The 23520-nt window shown below is 38.5% G+C and overlaps 1 protein-coding gene across 5 annotated transcripts in view; it reads right to left on the reverse strand.

The window, feature by feature from the left end:
- LOC105703789 (trafficking kinesin-binding protein milt) overlaps nucleotides 1-22401 on the reverse strand; it is a 55730-nt gene extending 33329 nt beyond the window's left edge. The window contains exons 1-3 of one of the 5 annotated variants that reach the window (XM_023432496.1): nucleotides 22003-22033; nucleotides 17545-17665; nucleotides 4054-5529 (exon numbers count right to left, since the gene is read on the reverse strand). In XM_023432496.1, the coding sequence (XP_023288264.1) occupies nucleotides 4054-4504 (451 nt within the window). In that variant the 5' untranslated portion in view covers nucleotides 4505-5529; nucleotides 17545-17665; nucleotides 22003-22033. Of the gene's footprint in view, nucleotides 1-4053; nucleotides 5863-17544; nucleotides 17666-22002; nucleotides 22082-22208; nucleotides 22311-22330 lie in introns of those variants that run through there. The other 4 variants (XM_023432497.1, XM_023432495.1, XM_023432494.1 and 1 more) reach the window with 4 other exon arrangements.
- Nucleotides 22402-23520: the final 1119 nt, after the last annotated feature.

A 23520-nucleotide genomic window follows, 5' to 3' on the forward strand; every position in this document is an offset into this window, starting at 1 on the left:
AATGAGGGAACTCCGATCCTACGTGTCCAAAACATTTCTTATCGATGTAAATTACCTAAAATGCTTTTCATTTTGCAATTAAGGTACGCAAAGTGAAACAATAATCCGCGGATGATATACAGAATGTGATGTTTTTAACGTAATAAAGACTAGCGGACCCACTAGCGGACGATAATTCTTAATTGCAATATTTCATCGAGGAGATACTCGCGGTACTAGATCAGAAAAAGTCTGAAGCTCTTTGACATCTAAAGGGAGGACGATTTCAATCCATGGCGTTGGATCTCCTTATACTATTTCGTGACGCGGACCAACTACATAGAATCCCTAACAGGAACACGCATAAGCAAAAAAGAACACAGAACATTGTTTAAAGATTGCTCCGTAGGTGACAACACTATCGACCAAGGATTCACGAACAGTCAGCATGACAACGATAAGAAAAGTTGTAAACGTCTGGTATGAATTAAAATCTTTTTAAAAAATACTGGTTACGAATAACCATTAGCAAATGCTTAAAATTGTCCCGATTGCAAATAACCATTGTGAATTATTAAAATATTTGTTCGCTACGAATAACCTTAATCGATGACAGAAATTTAATTTTGGTTATCAGTAACAATAATTGGCAAGAATTCCTTTTTCTGGTTACGTTCCACTATTATCAATTTTTATTAACGTTACCGATAGTATTCATTTTTCTAGTAGCCAAAAGAAGTACTCGCCGTCAATTATGAATTAATTGCAACATTTTAACAGATGGCTATAATGAATACGACGAGCGCGCGATAATGAGTGACCCGTAGTATCAAAGGAGTTAAAAAGAATCGAACCAAAGTCACTTTATTAAAAATTCTGTTGTGCTACCAAAACCAAAACCTCTTTAAATAACACCGCACATATGTAAATATAAGAAATAAATATCCGTGAAAATATTTTAGAAAGAAAAATGCATTTTGTTCGTTCTCCCAATCCCTAGTCTCCACAAAGTCGAAGTATATTCCGTTCATATGGCACAGATAGTTTTTTCAATTATTTTATCAGCCGGAGACAGATCAGATTTGTACATGACTCTTCTTCGTATTTACATTGCGAATAAAATTCCGTAAGAATGCCCTAAGGAAATTTCATGACGTTAAATATGCTCTTCAAATATAGTTGTCCCCCTGATGAACGCAGTGAATATTATTTGTTGCTAATAAATATGATTATGTGAGACACGCTTCCGACCTTGTAATCAGGATCAGAAGAGAGCGGTTTTAATAGATAATTTAAGATTAAATTACTTCGCTTTCGCGTCGTTGTGCAGTACTCTCGCGATAAGAGCTGTCCTTAGACTGTTCGGTTTATCGGGACCGAAACTACTCGACACCGAAACCTAAACGGTCACCAAAAGGACATCAGCATTCGGTTACGTGCTAACATTTCGGATGTTTATGTATACATACGCTCCTAGACGCTCTTAAAGTTTAGTCATCTACCTACTAGACATGCTGTATATTTGTTAAAAAAAATGATATCCATTGAACAGTTTGTGTTGAACCATCTGATTGGAGTGAGGCGGCCTGAAGAACATTTGGGCAGCATTTGGCCATGGACAATGCCAGGCACTCTTTCTCGAAATAGTGTCCTGCACGTGGTTAGAAAATAGCTAGAGAAAGGACTCGAAATTTATGATCCCGATCAGGGGGGTCTTCAAAGTGGCCACATCAGGGTATGCCATGGCGACGCATTTCCAAAAGGGTATCGTATGGCTACCAGACATCGGGAATTTTCTCCAGGATTCGAGGAAGTCTGTGCCGACCTGGAAAAACGAACCTTTGGGAAATGCTGTCCTAAAGTCAGCCAATCCGGGCTCAGCATTCCAAGTGCATCCCTACCTAGGTTTCGACACAGGAAAGGGAAGAAAGTGCATTGCGAATGCAACTTTCCACGTTTTTTAGATCAGACTCAACTAGGACTTCGAACCATTCGGATGTTTTGTCTCCACACTGGGACTTAGTGCGTAACCCGAACACGCGATTGTACCGCGAATTCACACCGACTAATTGTATTTTCTCTATCCGTTGTTATTAGTACAATAAATTGTTATTGTTGTTTTTATTTAAACTCGTGCGTGGTGCAAATTCAACGAACCCTGAATTTACCCGCCAGGAACTTAACTCAGCGCTCATTTCTAAACGGCGCAAACAGTTTGATAAGAAAATTTTACCCTAGACAACGAATATACCGGATCGATTGGGTTCAAGAATATGAATAGCAGAATGTGAGAATTCACCACAAAAGGTAGAAGGCTAGTTAGGATCGAGGAAAGCGTCTACCTTGTATGGATGAACGATCGAGAAACTAGACACGCGACTTTCTGGTGTCTCTTTTAGCCACGAGATCTCTAAGAATCTACTTACGCTTGTTTTCTCATGACGAAGAGTCCCAAAATGGTAAATGACATCTACCAGTGGGGAACAGCGGATAGAAGTTAAAAATACGATGCTCTTATACGATTTAATCGATATTAAACCGATTTAAATTAAGAATCCAGAATTCCAAAAAAATCTCGGTTTGCTTTACCATGTTCTTTTACATAATTGGAATGTTTTAATGTTTTTGAGATGATTAAAGAATACAATTCTACGGCAGTGAATTCAAGATCGGTACAAAGTTAAAATCCTTGTCTCTCGGTACAACTTGTCGTATTTTATTGCTGATCTGCAGCATTGTATGCCTTTACATAATCGTAAGTTGTGTACAAAGGTAATGCCGAGCATTAATCTCGTAACTTATCTCTCTCCCCAAGTTATCCAGCTACAATCAACGTGGTTCGCCGTGTCGTAATTATTTCACTACCCAACCCGGCTTAAACACAATTGAAGCAGGTAATCTAGATAAGAATGAGCGATATTAAAATAAATTTCTATTTGTTCCTGAAAAACGAGTTTTTTTTTTTCTTCCAATCACATCCCGACACGGATGAAATTAAATCGATAACACGTATTAAAACAAGACAGTTAATAAATATACTATTCATCCTCTCCTGCATTGTTAAAAAATTTCTCCACTTTCTCACGTTTTATTTTATATTTATTCTATATTTACCATTTTATATTGCATTTTTTCAAGTTAAAAATTTAACAATAATTATATTGGTATCGTGATCAACTTTCTAATGATCGACGTTTATATGTATGTACGTATTTTAGAAATTATTTTGTAACTCGAATATTTTTCTCAAGTGTAATTCAGAAAAACTTATCCAGTCGCAGCCTCGAACGAAATAACAAATTACACTCGGAAGGACAATGCGCACTGCTTCGCCGAATGGTCAATTACAAGGTCGTAAGTCTACCTCCGAGGTACAGATTTTTCTGCACGTTTTCGAGACAACTCGCCTTCTGGAAGACGCAGTTATTCTTTGGTCATAAACGTCAACTTTTGAGCGTTACTTGAGTCAAGGTAATTGCTGACCGTTCCTATCTACATGTTAGGCATGATTTAAAAGTCTGGTCAGCTGCAATTACGAATGCTACACCGATACCCGTACTTCTAGAAATTACGACAGAGCTCCTCGGAACACGTGAAATAAATATCATTCTACGTCGAGTAAAATTAAAGAGATAAATTAAAATAAATTACCGACAATAAATGTCAATAATCTCAATTTGATACGATCTTTCGAAATCGGTAAAATGATTCTCTTTAATTTATAAAAATATGAACATTGTAGCCTATCACCGCAATTTCTCCCAGAAGCCGCTTTCCGTTAAATAAACTTCATTATCTCGAGTTAAAAGTACGAGAATCGTAACATGTGTAATTCCAGACTAATCGACCTCGGAGAATCATGTTTAAAAATAATTAAACGTCTTACGCCGCGAATCCCCCCCCCCTCCCCCCGTCGATTTCGTGCAGTTGCGGACAACCTCAAAACTGATATTAAAATAAAAACTATCATAAATAATGGAAAATTGATTATCCAAGATTAATAGATACGCAAGCTCGCCGTCACGACTAATCAGCCGAGATGTAAAATTTTCCGGAAATGCGACAAAACCCTACCTCTGTTCAGAAGCAGTGTTCTGATGACTTTGATGTAGATCCGGCCGTACTTCGTCCTGGCGACGTGGAAAAGGAAGTCCGAGAGGTCGCCGTCTCCCTCGTGGATGTCGGTTTCTGCCAGGACCTCTCGAAGAGCGTCCTCTCGTTCCTCGGGGGTGCTTTCATCGGGAGGATACATCCTCCCCTCGAGATAGTCGACGACCCCATGATCCTCCCACAATTCGGGATCACTCTCCTCGTCCCTGCCACCTCGCCAGGTGCCATCCTTCCTAGAGGACGTCCCAGGACTCTGGAACGAAGAATCCTCGGAGGCGTAGGACACGTCCAGGGCCAAGGACGAGAAGCTGGAGTCCTTGAAGACGATGGAGGAGCTCTGCGAGCGAGCCGTCCTTCCGAGGCCGTTCGGGCTCTTCTCCTGTTTCGAGAAGTGCCCAGGATCGTTGCTAGTCATGACATAGCTTCGATCGGCTGATTTTGGGGGAGTCCGATGTTCTTAATCCTTTAATCACTTTTTATTTCCTTGTAAGTCGGATTTCGGAAGACCCAAGTGGAGGTTCCTATTCTGGACCACGAAGAGCTGGGTCAAGCTCCTGGAAGTCCTGGATTTTGGCTCGGTCTCTTCTCGAAGAGACTCCTGGAAGCGACTATCGGTTTCACAGTCATGGGTTTTAGTCCGTTGGGGATTTGCTGAACTTAGGAAGAGTTTCCGGTTTCGCTTATAAATTAATTGTGGCTACTGTAAGTTCTGGACCTTTCCTAACCGAGGAGTTTTGGCTCTCGGATGCCGAAGAGTCCTACGTTCTAGTTCACTAGGAAGTACTTGGCTTCGTGGAAGGATTTTGGTGCGTCGGGGTCCTTAATCTCCCAATGGTCGTTTGTTTCGTTAATAAATCGGATTTAGCGTCTCCTCACTTATCATCCGGACTCCTCAACGAAATATTGGTACAAAATGCGCTTTCAAGAATCGTAGATTTTCTTAGCGATCTTCAAGGTGGATAAGTAAACGTTACGACTCTTCAGGGTGAGCTCGAGAGGCCGCCGGCTAAGAAGCGGCATTTTAGACACTCCTGCAAAAGAGAACACACCCAGGTGTGTTCCCAGACACACATCTTCGTGTTTTTGCGCGCTTTTTACCGAGGAAAGGTATGTCTTCAAGGATGACGAGGAACACCTCGAAGCGTATACTCTTCGAAGCGTTTACCGAGTCCTTCAGGGGGCTCTTCAATTTTCACGAGTATTTAACTCCTTCGTAGTCTCTCTTCCCCCTAAAGAGAGCGATTGCGGAAATAAGGAAAGGCATCTCAGTCGTCGGGATTAAAAGGTGTCACATCTTCTCACCGTTTCCAGTCCACACTTCAGCTTTCATGTCGGTGCACTTAATTACTTAACGGTACTCCGTCATGTTACAATTTCGATCACTTTCCGGTACTCCTCCCTGATGGTCACTTCGAGTCGATACCGCCTTCGCTTACAAATCTACAAATGAGGAGGGAACCTTCGCGATAATAAAATCTCACCAATTCTTCAACGTGTCGGTAATTAGCACTTCGTCGTGGACGTCGACGCGGACGAAAATATATGTTTCATAAAAATGCACCTAGACCCAGAAATCCAGCATGGACAAGCAGAACTTGTTTTTCAAAATGTTTACAAAAAAAATCTATATATACATGTGCCCATGGTTATGAAAGTGAACTCAGGAAGAATCTATAACGTATGAATTTATCCCATACGTGGCATATCCATGTTAATTACGATAACGTGACGTTAGTTCGATATCAAAAAATAACTCGAGTTACTTTCATAACCATCGACACATGTACACCTTTTCCTAACTCGAAGAGGAAGTCAATTGAAACCAGCAAAACCTGATCGTCGAATCCCAGTTTCCGCTCCGTTTCATTTTATAAGAACAGTTATCGATAAAAAGGACTCTAATCGTTATCAGCGCCAGAATAAAGTGCCGTGCATCGAGGCAATCAGCGATACACGAATTTTTGGCGGTTTATTTAAGGTGATATGAGAGGGTTATTCTATATATATAAAACGTCAAAATATTTATAAAACTTTTCTCCAAACTGGGTGCACCGAATATTTGATACTTTAGCACGTGACAATTACGGCTCTAAGAAAAAACGCGACGCTCGTAAAATTTGTTTTTGCAAAAAAAAATTTTTATTTATCCTACATTAGAACCAAGATCACATTTTCCACAAAAAAAAATGAAATTTAACGAACATCGCGCGTTCTTCCTTAGAGTCTTCACGAACGCGTACTGAAGTTTCAAATGATTGAGTGCATTCATTTGGAGAAAAAGTTGTATAAATGTCTTGACGTTTCATATATACAGAATGACCACTTCATATCACCTTAAATCTCTATTTAAGGTGAAGTGAAACACCCTTCAAATCAGTCGATATGAATACAACACTTTTTTTTTAAGGGTATTACACCAAACTGTCCGAAACACATCACTCCTGATCGTCTAAGAATTGTCCTGACACATTTCAAAATTTGGATTTAAAAAAAAAATGTTTAACTCAGTCCAGACCAGAAACAAAATGGCGTCGAGCTCTCACATTTCGATCAATATACAATTATCGAAGGCTGTAATATGAGAATCGAAAGGGTCAGGACAATTTTACGACAACTTAGAACACTGTGGTAATAGATAAACTCGCATTTGAACGGGATAAAGGCAAAAAAAGTGTTGTATGCGCCTCTATGCTAAAACGATGGAAATACGAGGTTTTGGAGTGAATATTTAATTGGCCTGGAAATCACAGATGGCGCAGGGGGTCCCTCTGCAGTCAACTAGGGCCCCAGAAAGCATGAATCCAGAGGATTTCTGGAATTTGACTTCGATTTCTTTATAATTATTGTACGAAAACGACAGATAGAGTTTGCCATTTCGTACAATACCCAATATAATTTGACACAACTGTCAATATAAAATCGAATGTCGGCAACGTAGGTATTTAGAAAAATCTTCTTTATCGACGTCGATCAAGTTCCTCGACGTGTTTCACTTCACCTTAAATCGATCGTGCTTTCGAGCATCGCGCTGGACCACCGATTTCAATATTTGCGACTTTCAAGGTTGAGATATGCAGAGATCATTATGGGGAGAAAAAATGGAAGCTGGAGCGTGGATAAGCCACTTCGACCGGAAAGACAACTTCAGAGGACAGGAGTAAAGAACGGGTTTATCGATGCAGGACATCTTGGGTCCGCAGGCGAGCATGACCGAGTCCGGGCTGGAATCTCATTGCGGACATTCTTGCACCAGTCGTCATCCTGACCTCTCCTTACGCAAAGTACATCACGCACATGTGCCTTTCCCAAGCACACCTCTACTGTCACCGACAGGTCTGACATTGCGACTTTCTGATAGACGTGACTCGGAATCGCATCCGACATAGCCTTTACTCCTTCTTACATCCCGTTTAGACGCGGACAAAATGTTTCCCGATAAGCAATTCGATCCCGAGGTATCGATACCACACCCAATGATCGATAATACGACCTAAGCGCGATAAACTAGAAATATCGAAAGTAAGCGTAATTTGTGCACACGTCGAGTAAATCAAATGTTCATCTTGTATGAAGATAAGGTTGAAAAACATGCGTTTTGAAGTTTGAAACTTAGAAACGAGATTTAGTGGAGGATGGTAAGATGTAATCGATGATATCCATTTTATGTTTCCATTGTAATAGAAAAGTAACGGTCGCCTCAATCGCTCGACGAACGTTCAAACATTTATGTGTAAATATAGTTTAAATGTGCAAAATTAACGGTGAATTAAAATAGGTAATTTATGCATCAATTTAGGGTGAAAATACCAAGTGCGATGCACTTCCAAAAGAGAACAATTCTAAAATGCAAAGTGTGGCGAACGGACGGACTCTTTCCGGTACTACACAGATGGATTACAAGAATAGGAAAAAAAGGACAATCAATTAATGAATTCTTCATCGCCTCAATTGTGACAGCGCACTTCTATCACGGTAATAAACGATTCCGAAACTATAAATCTTCGATTAACGGAAAAGTCGAGAAAGTCATTCCCCAGAAAAGTCAACCATGCGATTAAAAAGGAAAGTCGATTAATTATTAATTACGCTTTTTCATGCTTAGCGGGGTCGGGCTCGACTGGTTACATCCATTTTGAATAATTTTGTCACGGCAAGGGATTCCCTCCCAATTTGCGATTCCTCGGCTGAAATAAAATCTTAAGGCTTTCTATCGCGATTTTTAACGGATCTCGTGTAGACGATAAGTCGATCATGCGGTCAAAAAAGAAACTCAATTAACTGGCGCTTATGCAACATCCTGCATATTCCAGTTGCGCAAGCCAAATGTAGGGAATGTCGGCCCAGTTGGCCGCCTTCGGATCGAGGCGCTCTTCATTTTTACGCGTTTCCTCGATTTCTCATTTTTTTCGACCATCGAATTACTGTTACTTCCTCGAGGAGACTGCACGGTTCTGCGATCAGGATGATCGTTCTCGCGATTCGCCGCGAATACGTGCGAATCTTCCGTTGCATCCGACTTCTTCTCGGGGTTTACTGTTAGATTAAATCACGCGAAGAAATCACGACGGAACCGACGAAGAACCGCCGTTACCTCGATACAATCTTTCCCGACATTTTCAATTAATTTCAAGAAAATTAGCCTCATAATAAAAAAAAAAAACTGCTAAGTATGACCAAACAAAATTCCGTCAAAATATTCACCGTTACGATTTAGCATACAATATCTGGCCAAAATTTGTACGTGGATAGGTAAAAAGTTTCCCAATGATAAGATTATTTTGAAGTTTGAAAAAAATCAGAATTAATTTCTTAACGCTAACCGTACCGGGACCGATCAAATGACCGGTTTCAAAGTCTGATTTAAAATTGTGCATTTGTTATTTTTTTTGTTCATCTAATTTTACGTAAATTCTTATATTATCTGATTAATCAATTTGCCGGTTTTTTTATATTTTCATTGCTTCTTTTTTTACTGCGAAAAATTCATCACCTGGCTTGCTTCCCGCGACCGGTTATTTGACCGGTCGACGAATGTACATCTTTTTCTAAAGTTCTATGTCTGGAATCTTACCTCTGAACTCAAGTAAGATCTAAAAGTCTATAGTTGTATGCATCTAAATGCAGGATCACTTTGAAATTCACAGAGTGCAGATCGAATAGTCACAGAGTAACCAAATAGGACAAAGGGTGATCGAATCTAATAATATTCGGTACATTGGTTTTGTAAAAAAATATAAAAAATATATAATTACTTTACACTACATCAGTTATGTTGTGCACCATTTCCTCCAAGAAATTGACACTTCCTTTAATGAAAACAAAGTCTATTTCGTAGCCGGTTATTTGACTGGTTACGGCATGGTTAAATACATGTGAAGTGCCGGTACGGTTAGTATTAATGAGTGCGTTAATGTTAAAGTATGATATTATAATTTTAAGACAAATATGGAGATTACGTATAAAATATGAGAGCATTTAAATTTCTACTTTGACCCTTCTAGCGAAGTAGACGAAATTTGTCAAGACTTTTGCACATTGTACAACACATATGTTTTAATACGTACATACGTTTACTTTCATTGTGAATCGTTCCATTTTTACAAATTGATGAACTTTTACCTGTCATTTGTCAAATATTGAGGTTCATGCTTAGACCCTTCAAAGATAGCGCGAAATTTAGAATGATGGTTACTCTTGGGAAACCCTTTATTAGTAAATTTTATTGTGCCGTTTAAATTCTATTGTCTCTAACTGGTACTTTACGAAGTTTTTAATCCTAGTGCTTGCCACTTAGGAAATTTAATAATTATAAAAAAAATTCGCGTTGAGAAAAATAAAGGCGTCATTAGTGTCATCGTCCCGTAATGAGGTTTCCCTCGCAGAATTTTCCAACCATTCTTTTCTTCCATAACGGATTCGTTAAAGTCAGGCACCGCAATCATTAAGCACAATTTCATAGAGTTCCGAGGTAATGTCAGTTTCTCCATATGCATATTAGGCACGTGAAAGGGGGGAAAGTGATATTTACTCGGACCAATGTCGCTTAAGTACCCGTGACGAGATTGTTTGGGGGTAAAAAATTGTTACGCTTCGTATCGTTATCACAATCCTAATGCAGCCACGACTATTTATACGGTTTGTGTGCCGTAAATACCGATTAACGTCATTCAACAGTATTTCTATGCCATATTTTTAGAAAATACTTATGATAAAAAGACCACATCGTTATCACAAGTCTAATGCACTTTGCTATTTATGCAGTTTGTACGTTTCAAGTACCGATGAACGTCATTCAACGTTATTAAGAAGCGTTAACATTTTTAGGTGGACGTTCATGTCGGAGAAAGGAAATTAGAGAGGAAACAGATTTCCATCCGTCGGCTTTAAAATCTGCAGAATAAGCTGATAAAATGGAGAAGGGAAAGACCGTGGCAAAAGAGGATTAGCACGATAATCTAATAAAAAATATATTATCGTAGATGCCATTTAGCGTCGAAGATTAAAGTATCACTCCCATGTGGAGCAAGTTTTCAACTTCGATAAGGATGTTTTATTCCATTCTAACCGTTTTCATGGTAGAATAACCTATTCGATTAGAAATTATTCGAACAGATTTATGAAACCAGTTTGATGTTTAAACGCGACGGTAAAGGGAAGTGCATAATCCCATGACATTAATCGATGGATAAATCGTTAAAATCTCCACTTAAGATCAGGGATAATGATTACCGGTTTAAAGGGCAAGGTGCTTGAAACCGGAAGAAATTCCAAAATCATTTTCTCTTCAGTCCGCAGACAACGTTAACTGGTGAAACGTACTTATTAAATGTACAAGCAAGAAATTCGATGATTAATCTCCCCTTCTCTTACGGAAGATGCAGTTAAAATTGATTTGAAAAATTCCGGAGTAATTCTCACACCTTCAATTAGGTAAATACGAAGGTATTTAACTATTGCTGCCCGCGGGACAATTAGACAAAGTGAAACAAAGCGTTCGGAGCATTGTTCCCAGCCGACTTCAGAAGATCCATGGAATGAGATGGCACTTCGAGCTCGAGCCGCATCGGTACCTCGAAACAATGCCACTCATACCGTGGATTCTCAGCTACAAGAGATGAAAGTCTTTCGAATCCTTCGGAAAAAAACATGCTTTAGCGCATAACAGAGGCCCGTCTAAAATGAAAGGCAATTCAAACAAATAAGAAATTAAAGAATGCGTCAATAAAATCATCGTGCATTTTCAGCACTTAAAAATGTTCCCAGAACGTATTTATATAAAATATACTATGTACATACGTACAAAATGCATTTAATATGCTTTAGCGCATAATAGAGGCCCGTCTAAAACGGAAGGCGATTGAAACAGAAAAGAAATTAAAAAAGGAGCCCATAAAATTATTCTGCATTTTGTGCGGTTAAAAATGTTCCCAGATCATATGTATATGAAATATATTATTACGTGTATATGTACAAAATGCATTATATATGACATTTAACGTCCATTACTTATGCCATTAACGTTTAGCCGATTGAATTTAAATGTATGAATATTTACAGGTGAGCATAAATAGAGTATGTTTTCTTTACGTGATATAAAATTTGATTCGTTATTCTTCTTTTATAAATTATCGGCGGAGTGTCAGTCTACGCTCTCTAAAAATGATTATGAGTAGCAATTATTTCTGGTTTGCGAATTAACATGTAAATGTTTTTGAACGGAACACCTTCGATTCCGATAATGAATACAGGAAGGTGAGCTTTCTTCGATCGACCTAAGTATATAAAAATGCAAATCTGCCGGCATGATGTTGCTCGAATGAACCGATTAACCTGTTTATTGCTACAGATTATACTTTCTCTTGGTAAAAGTAATATCGGGGCGGATAACACCTTGAAAGGTATCGGCAATACCGTGGTGAGATGAGATAAATGACACTGCAAGAACATCGAGTCGAAGGGACCCCATTTCTCCTGAGACCGGTCTGCATGACACCAAACAATGTATTTAAAAGTAATGTCCAGCCTTCAGCGATTCGACACATCCGGGTTTCTTTTTTACCAACATGCTCTTCGTGAAATTGCGGATAAAAAAGACCTCACTTCGAAACCCTGCACGACTAGTAATTTTCGAGATATTCAACGATGAACATGGACCAAGAAAATGCTTTCAAAAGTCTCATCTGCCGAACTTTTCACATCATTGTTCAAACGTACCGTTAAATATCTTGAAAGTAAACCTTCAAAAGTGTAACGAATAATCTAGATTGAATTTTATGCAACGATTCTGTTATGAATATCAAATTTACGAGTCTTGAATCACTCGGTAGACAATTCAGTCATAAAGTTATCTCGACGAGTTAAGGTGAAGTGAAACACGTCGAGGAACTTGATAGACGTCGGTAAAGAAGATTTTTCTAAAGACCTACGTTGCTGACGTTCGATTTTATATTGACAGTTGTGTCAAATTATATTGGGTATTGTATGAAATGGCATACTCTATCTGTCATTTTCGTACAATAATTATAAAGAAATCGAAGTCAAATTCCAGAAATCCTCTGGATTCATGCTTTCTGGGGCCCTAATTGACTGCAGAGGGACCCCCTGTGCCATCTCTGATTTCCAGGTCAATTAAATTTTCACTCCGAGACCTCGTATTACCATCGTTTTAGCATAGAAGCGCATACAACACTTTTTTTTGCCTTTATCCCGTTCAAATGCGAATTTATCGATTACCAAAGTGTTCTAAGTTGCCGTAAAATTGTCCTGACTCTTTTAATTCTCATATCAGAGCCTTCAATGATTGTTTATCGATCGAAATATGAGAGCTCGGCGCCATTTTGGTTCTGGTCTAGACTAAGTTAACCAATTTTTTTTATAAATCAAAATTTTTTATGTGTCAGGACAATTCTTAGACGATTACGAGTCATGTGTCAAAGTTTCGGACAGTTTAGTCGAATACCCTTTAAAAAAAAGTGTTTTATTTGAATCGACTGATTTGAGGGGGTTTCACTTTACCTTAAGATCTCTCGGGGAGGCATTAATCAATACGTCCTAATTTCGGATAAAAATCTCGGAATGAGAGTCTGATTAGATTGAATCAGATTCCCTCCTGACCAAGCGCTATCTACTTTATTAATCTGGATGAACATGTTTTTTCGAATCGATTCCGAAAACAATGGACCGACGATAGGGACTTGATTCGGTGGCAAAAACCAAGGTGGAGGCACGTCCTGGCACCTCCTTTTACGAGGACAATGCCATCTCTTGCAGGCTACGAGAGAATCTCATGACTTTCGATCGACACCGGATGTTGGCAATTAGAGTCCTTGCAGAAGACGGCTCGTTGTGTTATTCAAAAGAGAAAGGAAAAAAAGTAAAGCATAAGTAACTTGTAACCTCTCAGATTCAAAACCATTTTCGAAATCAAAATTTAGATCTACCGAAAATATAATTGCGGAAATATACGTCCTTATCAACTTTATCCCAGATAGTGCGTTCCAGTTTCGAATCAGGTACAAACATGCAATCTTTGTGCCATACTAGGAACTTTCTGTCATTATCGGGACAAAAATAAATTCTATAGCATAGTAAGTTAATAAATGATGGATGTTAACTAGTGATGGCTACTTCAGATATATAAAAAAAAAATTGTTATTTTCATTTCATCAAAATTAGTATTCAAGGTCGTTTTTCCTATCTCCATGTTCTGTCGCATTATTGAAAAAAGGGAAAATAAGTAAGTCATACAATTCTACCCGGAAGGATTGGCAATTTTAGTAAATTGCAAATATTGATAAAGTGAAAATAAAAGCCAGAGAGCCTGATATGAATTCTGTCATAATTCAAAGACCTTTAAAGCTATTTCTCGACAGCCCATATTTTTTTTAATTAGATCGTATCTACACTGTTAAAAAATGTATAAAATTCATACACTTTTAGTACATAAGGTTGCAGTAAAATTATAAATTTGATGTCTTAATAGGGAATTAGTATATATTTATTATAACATTCTAAGTAAATTTACAATTTTATAACACCGTGTTGTAATTTTGTGAAATTGCGGAGAAAAAGTATAAATTTGATATTTGAAAATCATTTAATACGCATTGTTGGCAAATTTTTAGATGAGTTTTTAATTTTATGATCGTTTACATAAGTTTATTTTTAAACAAATTTAATCGAGAGATGATAAGTATCGGTGGTATTGGCGGTGAAGCATTGTAGCGACATTTTTGAGTCCGAGAAATATTTAAATAATATTTAAACAAATTCTTACAAACAATAGAAAACTCCGGTAGCATCATGGACAACGTACCTGTTACTTTTCCATGAGTTCCGGGTTCGACACCCCAATAATTGTACAAAGATTTTTTTCGGCGTTTAAGGTAGAGCTGTCTCTAAGATCGTCCTCGAATGTGCCCGGAACATATGTCAAATTTGTTTGCAGAAAAAAAGTTCAATATTAAGTACCGATCAACACAAATTTATAACATATATTATAAATTTATTACACATACGTACTATATTTATAATATATGTTATACATTTTATTTGAAAATATGTTATAAAATTACTATACCATGTCTGCATAAAACTTCCAACCAAAATGTTATAAAATTATAATATTTTTTTTAACAGTGTACGGTTGACATGCGGCAACTCGTGAGGCAACCGGAGTACGAAGTTTCAGGGAAATTATACAAAAATTGGGTTAGGTCAGGGTAAATTACGAAGTTAGGAAATACAATTTATGCCATAATTCGAGGCCCCTCGAAGTTGTCTCACGGGAGCCCTCTGTTATTAAAATTAGCCCATATTTGCGATAAGCGTGCGGCAATACCCAAAGCTGCGAACGGAGTACAAACTTCGTATAAGACTAACTATACAAAAGTTAAGGCCAAAGCTGGTTAGCAAATGACTCCCAAATGCACTCCGGAGTGCAGTCAGAGCAGTAGAATATTCAGAGTATTTCGAACCCAGAAATATCCTCAATACCAATTCCCATATATTTTATACGTTATTTCTATATACCTACAGGAAAAGTATATCGGTCGTTAAAATATAACAACGTGATGTAGATCAAAAAAACTTAAAAATTCACAGGTAAATTAACTAAATCGGTAACAATCTAAATTTGGCATGTCAATGTAATATACAAGGAGTATACGTAAAACGTAAACAATAACAAATATCTCCCTTTAAAAACAACAAACTTCATAAGAACTTATAATTGGTCACGCGTCGTCAAAGTCGGTTTCGAGGGATTCGAAGATGGTTTTCGAAGAATAATAAAACCTTCCAAAAATTCGGTCAAAAATCAAATTAACTGCAGATCTTAAGGCAATGACTTAAAATTCCAGGGTCAGCCGCGAAGCTCTTTCAAGGATAATGTCACATCACGCTCGTAACTAGCATTTTTCCCGAGACGTGCAATTTTCAAGCGAAACTACCACCCCGCACACTATACGAACGAAAACCACCATCTGCAGGATACAGCCGGTAAATAGGATCGTAAAAAGGTGAAATACCAGAATAACCGTCCGTTTACACGTCGACCCGTGCCCAGTTAAGGTGCAAAGTCAATCTTTAAGAGGTTATCCAACTGCAAATTTCAAGAAAAATATATAAAAAATCTACACCGGAGGGTCTTATTTACGAAATAGATAGAGCAGGATTAATAACACACCAAACAATGAGAATTAAGTGGTATAAGTCAGAGACCTGTGCGGTCCAATAAAGTTAATAGAATAAAAAAAAAAGATGAAAGCGTTTAGCTATACGAATAGTTGTGTCGCCAATAAGGCAATGAAGATTATGAATTAGACTAAATAGAAGTTAGAGTGAAATGTAATGTTTGTATGATTGTGGGGTGAAATGAGAAGTATTTAGATTAAATGACAGCTCGATAGGTGATATCGTTTATGCGTGGTTGAGAGTTCGTCAAGTGCGAGCGGCCGTATGACTCAGTGAGTGAGAATTTTGACGCACAAAGAAATGTATTGATGAGTGTGGGAATGAGAGAGTGAGGAATATGAATTTAGAGAAAGAAATTAGAGTGAGGCCGGATGAGAACGATCGAATGGGAGTTAGTTCTGATTGAGGAGAGCTCGAGCGAAGTCGGAGGAAAATCGAGTCCCTTTTTCTGAGATCTTTAAGACGTACTCTTCAATGTATTCAATTTCTTTATATTAATTTTTTAATTAATAAATCAACCGTTCATGTTAATCCTGACACTTGAAATTTTTATCCTACATAAGTGAGTTGTTAAATTATAAGGTTTTATGAAAGAGAGATTCTATATATATAAAACGTTGAAATATTTATGAAACTTTTCTCCAAAAGAGGATGGACCGAATCATTTGAAACTTCGGTACGTGATGATCAAGGCTCTAAGGAAGAACGCGATGTCCGTGAAATTTCATTTTTCAATAAAAAATATTTTTAATCTATCCTAGACTAGAACCAAGAACACATTTTTTCGTGAAAAATTAAATTTTACAAGCAACGCGTTCTTCCTTAGAGCCTTCATAATCACGTACTGAAGTTTCAAATGATTCTGTGTACCCAGTTTGGAGAAATGTTTTATCAATATTTTGACATTTTATATATACAGAATGACCCTTTCATATCCCCTTAAATAAATTTTTCTAGAGACTGTTTTCTAAACGGTGAGTAAAATTTTTCGAGCTAATTATCCAATGGCAGTAAATAATGTACAGTTGTCGTTATGACATTAGGATCGGTATTGACCGACGCTTTCTCGAATACCAATATAATTCTACAAAATAAAAATAAATACATATGTTTTGGTAAAAACGGTAAATAATTATTAAACATTTGTCTTTCCGTGAATCCCTAAACTATAAACGGCTCGGACAATGATTGAAAGTATACTACAATTATTGCTAGAACGTGTTCTTTTCCGTTTCACGTATTCCTACATAATGCAACAATTGCACCCCAACTGTGACCGTTTACAAGAAATGAAGAGTACCACGAATATACCGCCGAATAAACACATTTGCATTATTTTCTCCTATCTTGAAAGATAACGATACGCTTAGAAAAAAAAGTGTCAAACAGCAAAGTAATTGCCGTTTTACATATTTGTAAATCTGTAACTACGGACGCTAATTTCTTTTTAGACCCTCGGTAGACAAATCCCTTAACCGCAACTTCGATCGATCGATTTCCAGGCCGATCGGCTTATCGATCGACGCGATAGCAGACTGGTGCACGTTCGATAAGCGAGATAACTTCTTCTTATTACGAGGCCGTGAAAACGTGCACTTAAGACGGTGCAACGATAATATGCAACGCGTTCCTTCACGGTCGTCGGAGCGCAAATAAATGCCTAATCGTCATTCCTCGGCCCACGAAGGAGCCCTATTAATAGGGGGGACCATGAGAAAATCGATGGTGACCACCTTTCGGAAGCCAAGGTTATTTCCGTACCGGGGATATGCCCTCGTCACTCCTGTTTCTTCGACTATTTAAAGTCCGGGGGTCGTCCTTTGAAGATGGTCCAAGTCGCAGCCGAGAACGAGCCGAGTTAAACTCCGAGTCCAAGGTGGTCCTAGGGATAATTTGTGGAAAATGAGTGCGGAGTCCATTTGCAACGCGCTGATGGGGTGCCCGAGAATGCCTCCTGGTCGGAGGGGAAATTCTGTTTGCCGACCATCGAAATTCCGTCTGCAAGGTGGGTACCCTCGAGGGCCTCGCATCCCCAAGAGAAGACTGCAAACGCGCAGCGGTCAGAAATAGAAAGAAAATTTTGCATATTAACCGCGAAAGGGTCGGCCGGAAATATGCACCAAGAGGAAGTATTCCGTTCCCGAATGACTCGCAATCGAGTCCGGAAATGAGATCTCGAAGCCTCGAAAAGTCTTTCCGCAACACGCGAGTCTAGGATCGGTATCGGATATGAAGAGCTCGTCACGAAATCCATGTCTACTCGAACCGGAGTAATTAGACTAATGGGCACGTAATATCAGGACCTACATACCCTCGTTAGCAAAAAAAAAAGGATAAAAAAAAACGCAAAAAATCAACGGCTACTTACACTCCGGAAGTCGCTTTGTACGTCTATACTGGAGCACCGGGACACAAGGGAAAGGCGCGAAAATCGTGTCCATTTTATTAATATCGTTCAAATATCTCCGCCATGAGCTTCCGATGCTTCGACAGCCGTACGGTTTCGACTGAGGGATTGAATTGTCAGTGGCCTCGTATATACATGGCGCTTGTTCTGGATCAAGCTACAACTAGCACATGAGAGAATCCCAAATCACTAGAAAAAAAAAAAAAATAGATTTCGTCCAGAAACGCCCCAGGACACGAGTAATAATATTTATGCATATCTCGGTATATACAACGAACATAATGTTTACATAGAATGTCCGCCACGACCTACATCGAGGAGGTATAATTAAAACCGATCGATATAAATAGAACTAAATGAATAAGGACGTAAATAAACGAACGAAACGATGGTTAAAGGATTTGACTAATTGAGCCCATAATTATGAAAGTGGTCTAAGTCAAAATTAAAAAAAAAATGAGTTTATCAATTATTTCACCCCACATTATTTTAAACTAAATTAATTCAATGTAATTTTTACTATATTGTCAAAAATGAACCACTCAAGAGTGGTTATAATTCCAACATTATATGGAATTCATTTAGTGTTAATTATGAAAGTGCTTTAAGTAAAAAATTTAAAGAAATTATATAAACATAACCTTAAAATGGCACGTGGCCCTCTTTGGCGCGTTTTTGAATTACACGATAAGTCGACAAATGACAATTAAACGATAACAGAAACGACAATACTTTCCAGTCTACCTAACAATATATGGAATTCATTTAGTTCTATTTTGAAAGTGCATTAATTCAATTGGGCTCTTCCGAACTAATTATTGGCGGAAAAATAATTTGTATATTTTACCACTATGTCAAACGATTCAGGTAAGTTAATGACAACGTACTTATTATGTGAATATGTTAATTATTATTCGGATATGATGTGATTTGCAGATATTATACAACCACGTAATACTTCTTTAGATGATTCTAAATTCCACGTTTTGGATCTCACCTAAAAGAGGAAGACCAAAAATATACGGAAATATTAAATTACATCCATTATACCCCTCCACTAGACCAGTAACAGAAGAAAAACAAAGATATTATGTGTTTACTACCATACATCCCTCCAGTTTTTCAGGAACATTTTAAGAATCTTAAAAACTCATAACGATAAAAGCCTAAAATGATAAAAATGGATTACTTTGTAAAAATAATTAATAAATGTTCATGAATTATTTCATTAAAATTATTGTTTCTAATACAACTCGTAGTTTTTTTATTGTTTTAAGTCATTTATAGGACATTCAGTTATTTTTGAAAATGGTCTAAGTCAATTCACACTCTAAATACATTTTCGTATGAAATTCACCCAAAATTTCATATTCATAATAAATTTCCATTAATCAAGACTAATAAAATTCTAAATTAAAATGTTGCATAATATAAAAATATTTTTTAATTTATTCAAATGCAATTCATTAAATATCTTGAAAAAAGAAATATACGACTTAGACCACTTTCATAATTATGGGCACAATTAACCTTAGACTTCCTGTCTCATTTTTTTCTACCGTGTAACTTATAACTGGGGTAGACCCCCACTCCGCTTGTTTCTCGTTGACAAAAAATTTCCTATCAGCAGTAAAGGGGAACGTTAGTAGGTGAATTCCCTCGATTTTTAATAAGGAAGTTAACATTCGGTAGAACGTTCATTTTCACCCAAGCTTGATCGACGAAACAGCCATTTAAAGACCGATGAACAACAGAAATTGTCAGTTTAGGGAGCGATGTTTCATAACCTACAGGGGTGAGTTTCAACCCTATTCATCCACTGAGAGAAAAATGTCATTGAACCAACGAAATATTTTGTTAATTCAAAGAATAACTCAACTCAACTCTTTGAGAATAACTATTTGACTCGAATAAATTGTCATAATTCCGAAAAAATGTAACATTCAATTTATTCGAGTTCATTTTGTGTGAAATAATTATTCAGTTGAATTGACAAAATGTTTCTTCGACCCTATTCAAAGAAATATTTCTTTCTTTCAATGACATTTCTTCTCAGAGTATAAACAAGTATTAATAAATAATAGAGCGCTTCAAGGATCTGATAAATGGCTGAAATAATTAAGGGGTAATTCTAGATCTGATTTCGTGATCATCACGGGGCTAATAAATCGTCTTAAATTATTCTCTACAGGTGGTTATAGAATTCTCTCGTGGAGGGCCTTGTCTTGGAGACGAGTAATTCACACTTTACTTAACGCGCTGACGTGCGGAACGGCGCGTCATAAGTGAGACGGTCATTGCACGCGTAAATAGCCAGTACTTGATTTTCCTTCTAATTAAAGAAATCGACGAAAAATGAACGAGGAAATGTAGCGTAGCGCAGAGATAACGCAGTTTCGCACGACGCGGTCTCATTAATTATTAATTTACCGTAATTACTCGGTGACTTAACTCGGACCGATTTTCTTCCACGTTAAGAATCCCCGTTTAATAACGATAATAAATTTAGCATCGGTGAAATAAATCAACCAAAAATTTCGACGAATGCATTAAAGTTATATTCTCCCGCAGAGAATTTTTTTTATACAGAAATTATGATTACCTACCCTGAGAAAAAAAAAATTCCACGAACCAAAGAAATATTTTGTTCATTTGAAGAATAATTATTTGGCACAAATAAGTTGTCATAAATCCAAAGAAATGTTCCATCCAATTTATTCCAGTTTACTTAAGTCTTCTAATTAATAAAATATTTCTTTGGTACCGTTCAAAGAAATGTTTCTTTAGTTCAATGAGATTTTTCCCTCAGGGTACCGAACCTGTTCCGTCGAGAAATTATAATTTCACAATTTCTCAGAGAGAGCTTAGAATTTTCCATGTTGACTCCCGCATCATTTGTCAGCGTTCCCGTTAAAGGTAAAAATCCAAAAGTAGACATTGGATACTACCGAGATAAATAAAACGGGACAACGGTACAGCGGATTTTTCAACTAAAATGCCGATAGGCCTAACGGGAAAGGCGGATAAAACGTGCAGCGAGTTTATCATTTACGGCCCGGGGAATTAACACCGTGTTTTAACGAGGGACTATCAACGCAAAGATAGACGAGGGGTCGTTGCTTCGATTTGCCTAGAACGAGGTCGACGATTCTCGTGCCCGTCCACTCAAAGTATAACTTCGGAATGCTTAATCCGTTAAAAAAAAAAAAGGAATTAATTCACAGAGCATCGCTTTCCTCTTCCTCAGCCAAGGTTGAAAGAATTCAATTTATACAGGGCTCGTCGGGCTTCAAAATCATAAATCCTTGAGCTCTAGGCAACATTTGAAAGTGGACTAACCAGACATACGCATAAATAAATGCACGTGTTTTTTCACGATTACATAATATTCTCGTCATGAAACGCGGAATGCACGATGAACACTCTATATATAAATACGCGAGATAACGTTAATTATAAAACGTGTACAAGCGTGTACATAAAAAAAATAGTACGCCACGGGCCCAAGTATTTGCAATAGTTAACGAATCCTATACACGTTACACATACATTCCTCCATCCGCACGGAACATTTTCCTTCCATTTAACCCAATTCTCAAGGTACACCTTCCAGGCACGGAAAACATCCGAATAGGGAAAAAAAATTCGAGAGCAAGGGGTGAATGATTCCTTTCAAGCTCATCCGTCTCCACCCATTTCCATTAATCCCTTCGGGTCGTTCCAAAAAGAGAACCTAACCTCGACATTGAATCATCGACCGCCATTGAAACGTTAACGAACACTCTCCGCATCGTCCGTATTCCCTTTCTCACCGCGATTCATCCGGCGGTATCGCTAATGAACTCGTCCGCAGCTCCCTCGCCGGTAAATCGCTTGCGGGCGACCAACCACGCGGCGACGTAACCTCAAGGCGCAGCGAGCCGAGTCATCGGAACGTCGAACACGCGAGGACCAATCGGCGAGCCGCATTCCGCCGCGCGATCCGTCCACGACCAAGTGCGCCGCGAGTCTGTTTTACCGACGCATCTCGACCCTCGAGCGCGAGGGTCGGTCCTCGTCCGACGAGGGCGGACGAGGAGGTGAAAAGGGGAGGCACAATCCGTAGGGTCGCGCGAAGACGGTCGAGGAGGACGGACACACCTTTCGGGGCAGACGCACCACAAGGGCCTTCCTCCGTATCGCGCGCCGGACGGAAATCCACTGGTCGGCCGGGAGATTGTGGAATGCGCGGAGACCGGCGCAAATGCGGCGCGCCGTAGCGCGAGCGGGGCGGCCGAGCGGGGCCGAGAGGGGCCGAAGGCGCCCGAACGCAGCCGCCCGGGACGCGTCGCCGGACATGCGGCAAGTGGCCTCTGCCTTCCCGACTGCGCCACCCTGCGACGTCAACGTACGTCGGAGTCTGGCACGAATTCGGGGCTACGTGCGGCTCGAAACAATCGAACGGCGGGGTCAAAGATATAGTCTGCCTCCGGCGGATAAAAAACTAGGTTTCGGATGTGGAAGTTCGAGCACGGGAACATCGGTCAGGAATAATTTCGGTGGGATGAGACACGCGATTTTAAATGGGGGGGGGGGATATCTATAGGTTGAAGCGCGTTAGACTGGACGTTAGACCGGATTGGGCCAAAAAAATAGTAGTTTCATCCGGGCCGGTTATGCCGGATTAAGATGTGCGCATTCCCATTTTTTAAGGTGGGTATTTCATTCCATCGGCATTTTTCCCGACCGATCTGAATCGGTTTAATGTGCACTAGGTTTACGGGATCCGTCAATTTGACGAAATTTAATCTTCGAAAAGAAATACCGAAAAAACCATAGCATTAATTTTAACCATTTTTGTATCGTAAATTAATCATTTCATCCAAAGAATTTGTACACACAATTATTGTTTCCTAAACCTTCTAATTTTTACAATCTGTATGTAGTGTACCTGTCTCTACGAAACCCGTCAAATTGACGAACTAGCTAATTTCATAAACAATCCTTATATATATTTGCTTCGTTGCAGTGGCAGTGTAAGGACGTTTTTCAAAGACAATGTGCAAAAGTTTCAGTTATTGTAGACAGTTTCCGCTCATTGTAAGTATCTACAATAAGGTAATTGAATTTGGGCACAGTATTTTTTTTTATTTTTACCAATCTCCCTTTTCTAGCAATCAATAGTAAATCCAGGAAATATAATAAGCATTGAACAAATTTGTCGACATCGATAAAGATTGTTCCGAGAATACCTTCAAGAAGATCAATATGAATTACGTCAAAACGAAGATGAGAGTGAAAGTTTGCATTGAAAGTGGAGAGATAGAAGGATCTTCGGATAGTGAAGAGGA

This window comes from Orussus abietinus, unplaced genomic scaffold, assembly GCF_000612105.2.
Source record: "Orussus abietinus isolate OABI.00-Male unplaced genomic scaffold, Oabi_2.0 scaffold181, whole genome shotgun sequence".
NCBI classification, from domain to species: domain Eukaryota; kingdom Metazoa; phylum Arthropoda; class Insecta; order Hymenoptera; family Orussidae; genus Orussus; species Orussus abietinus.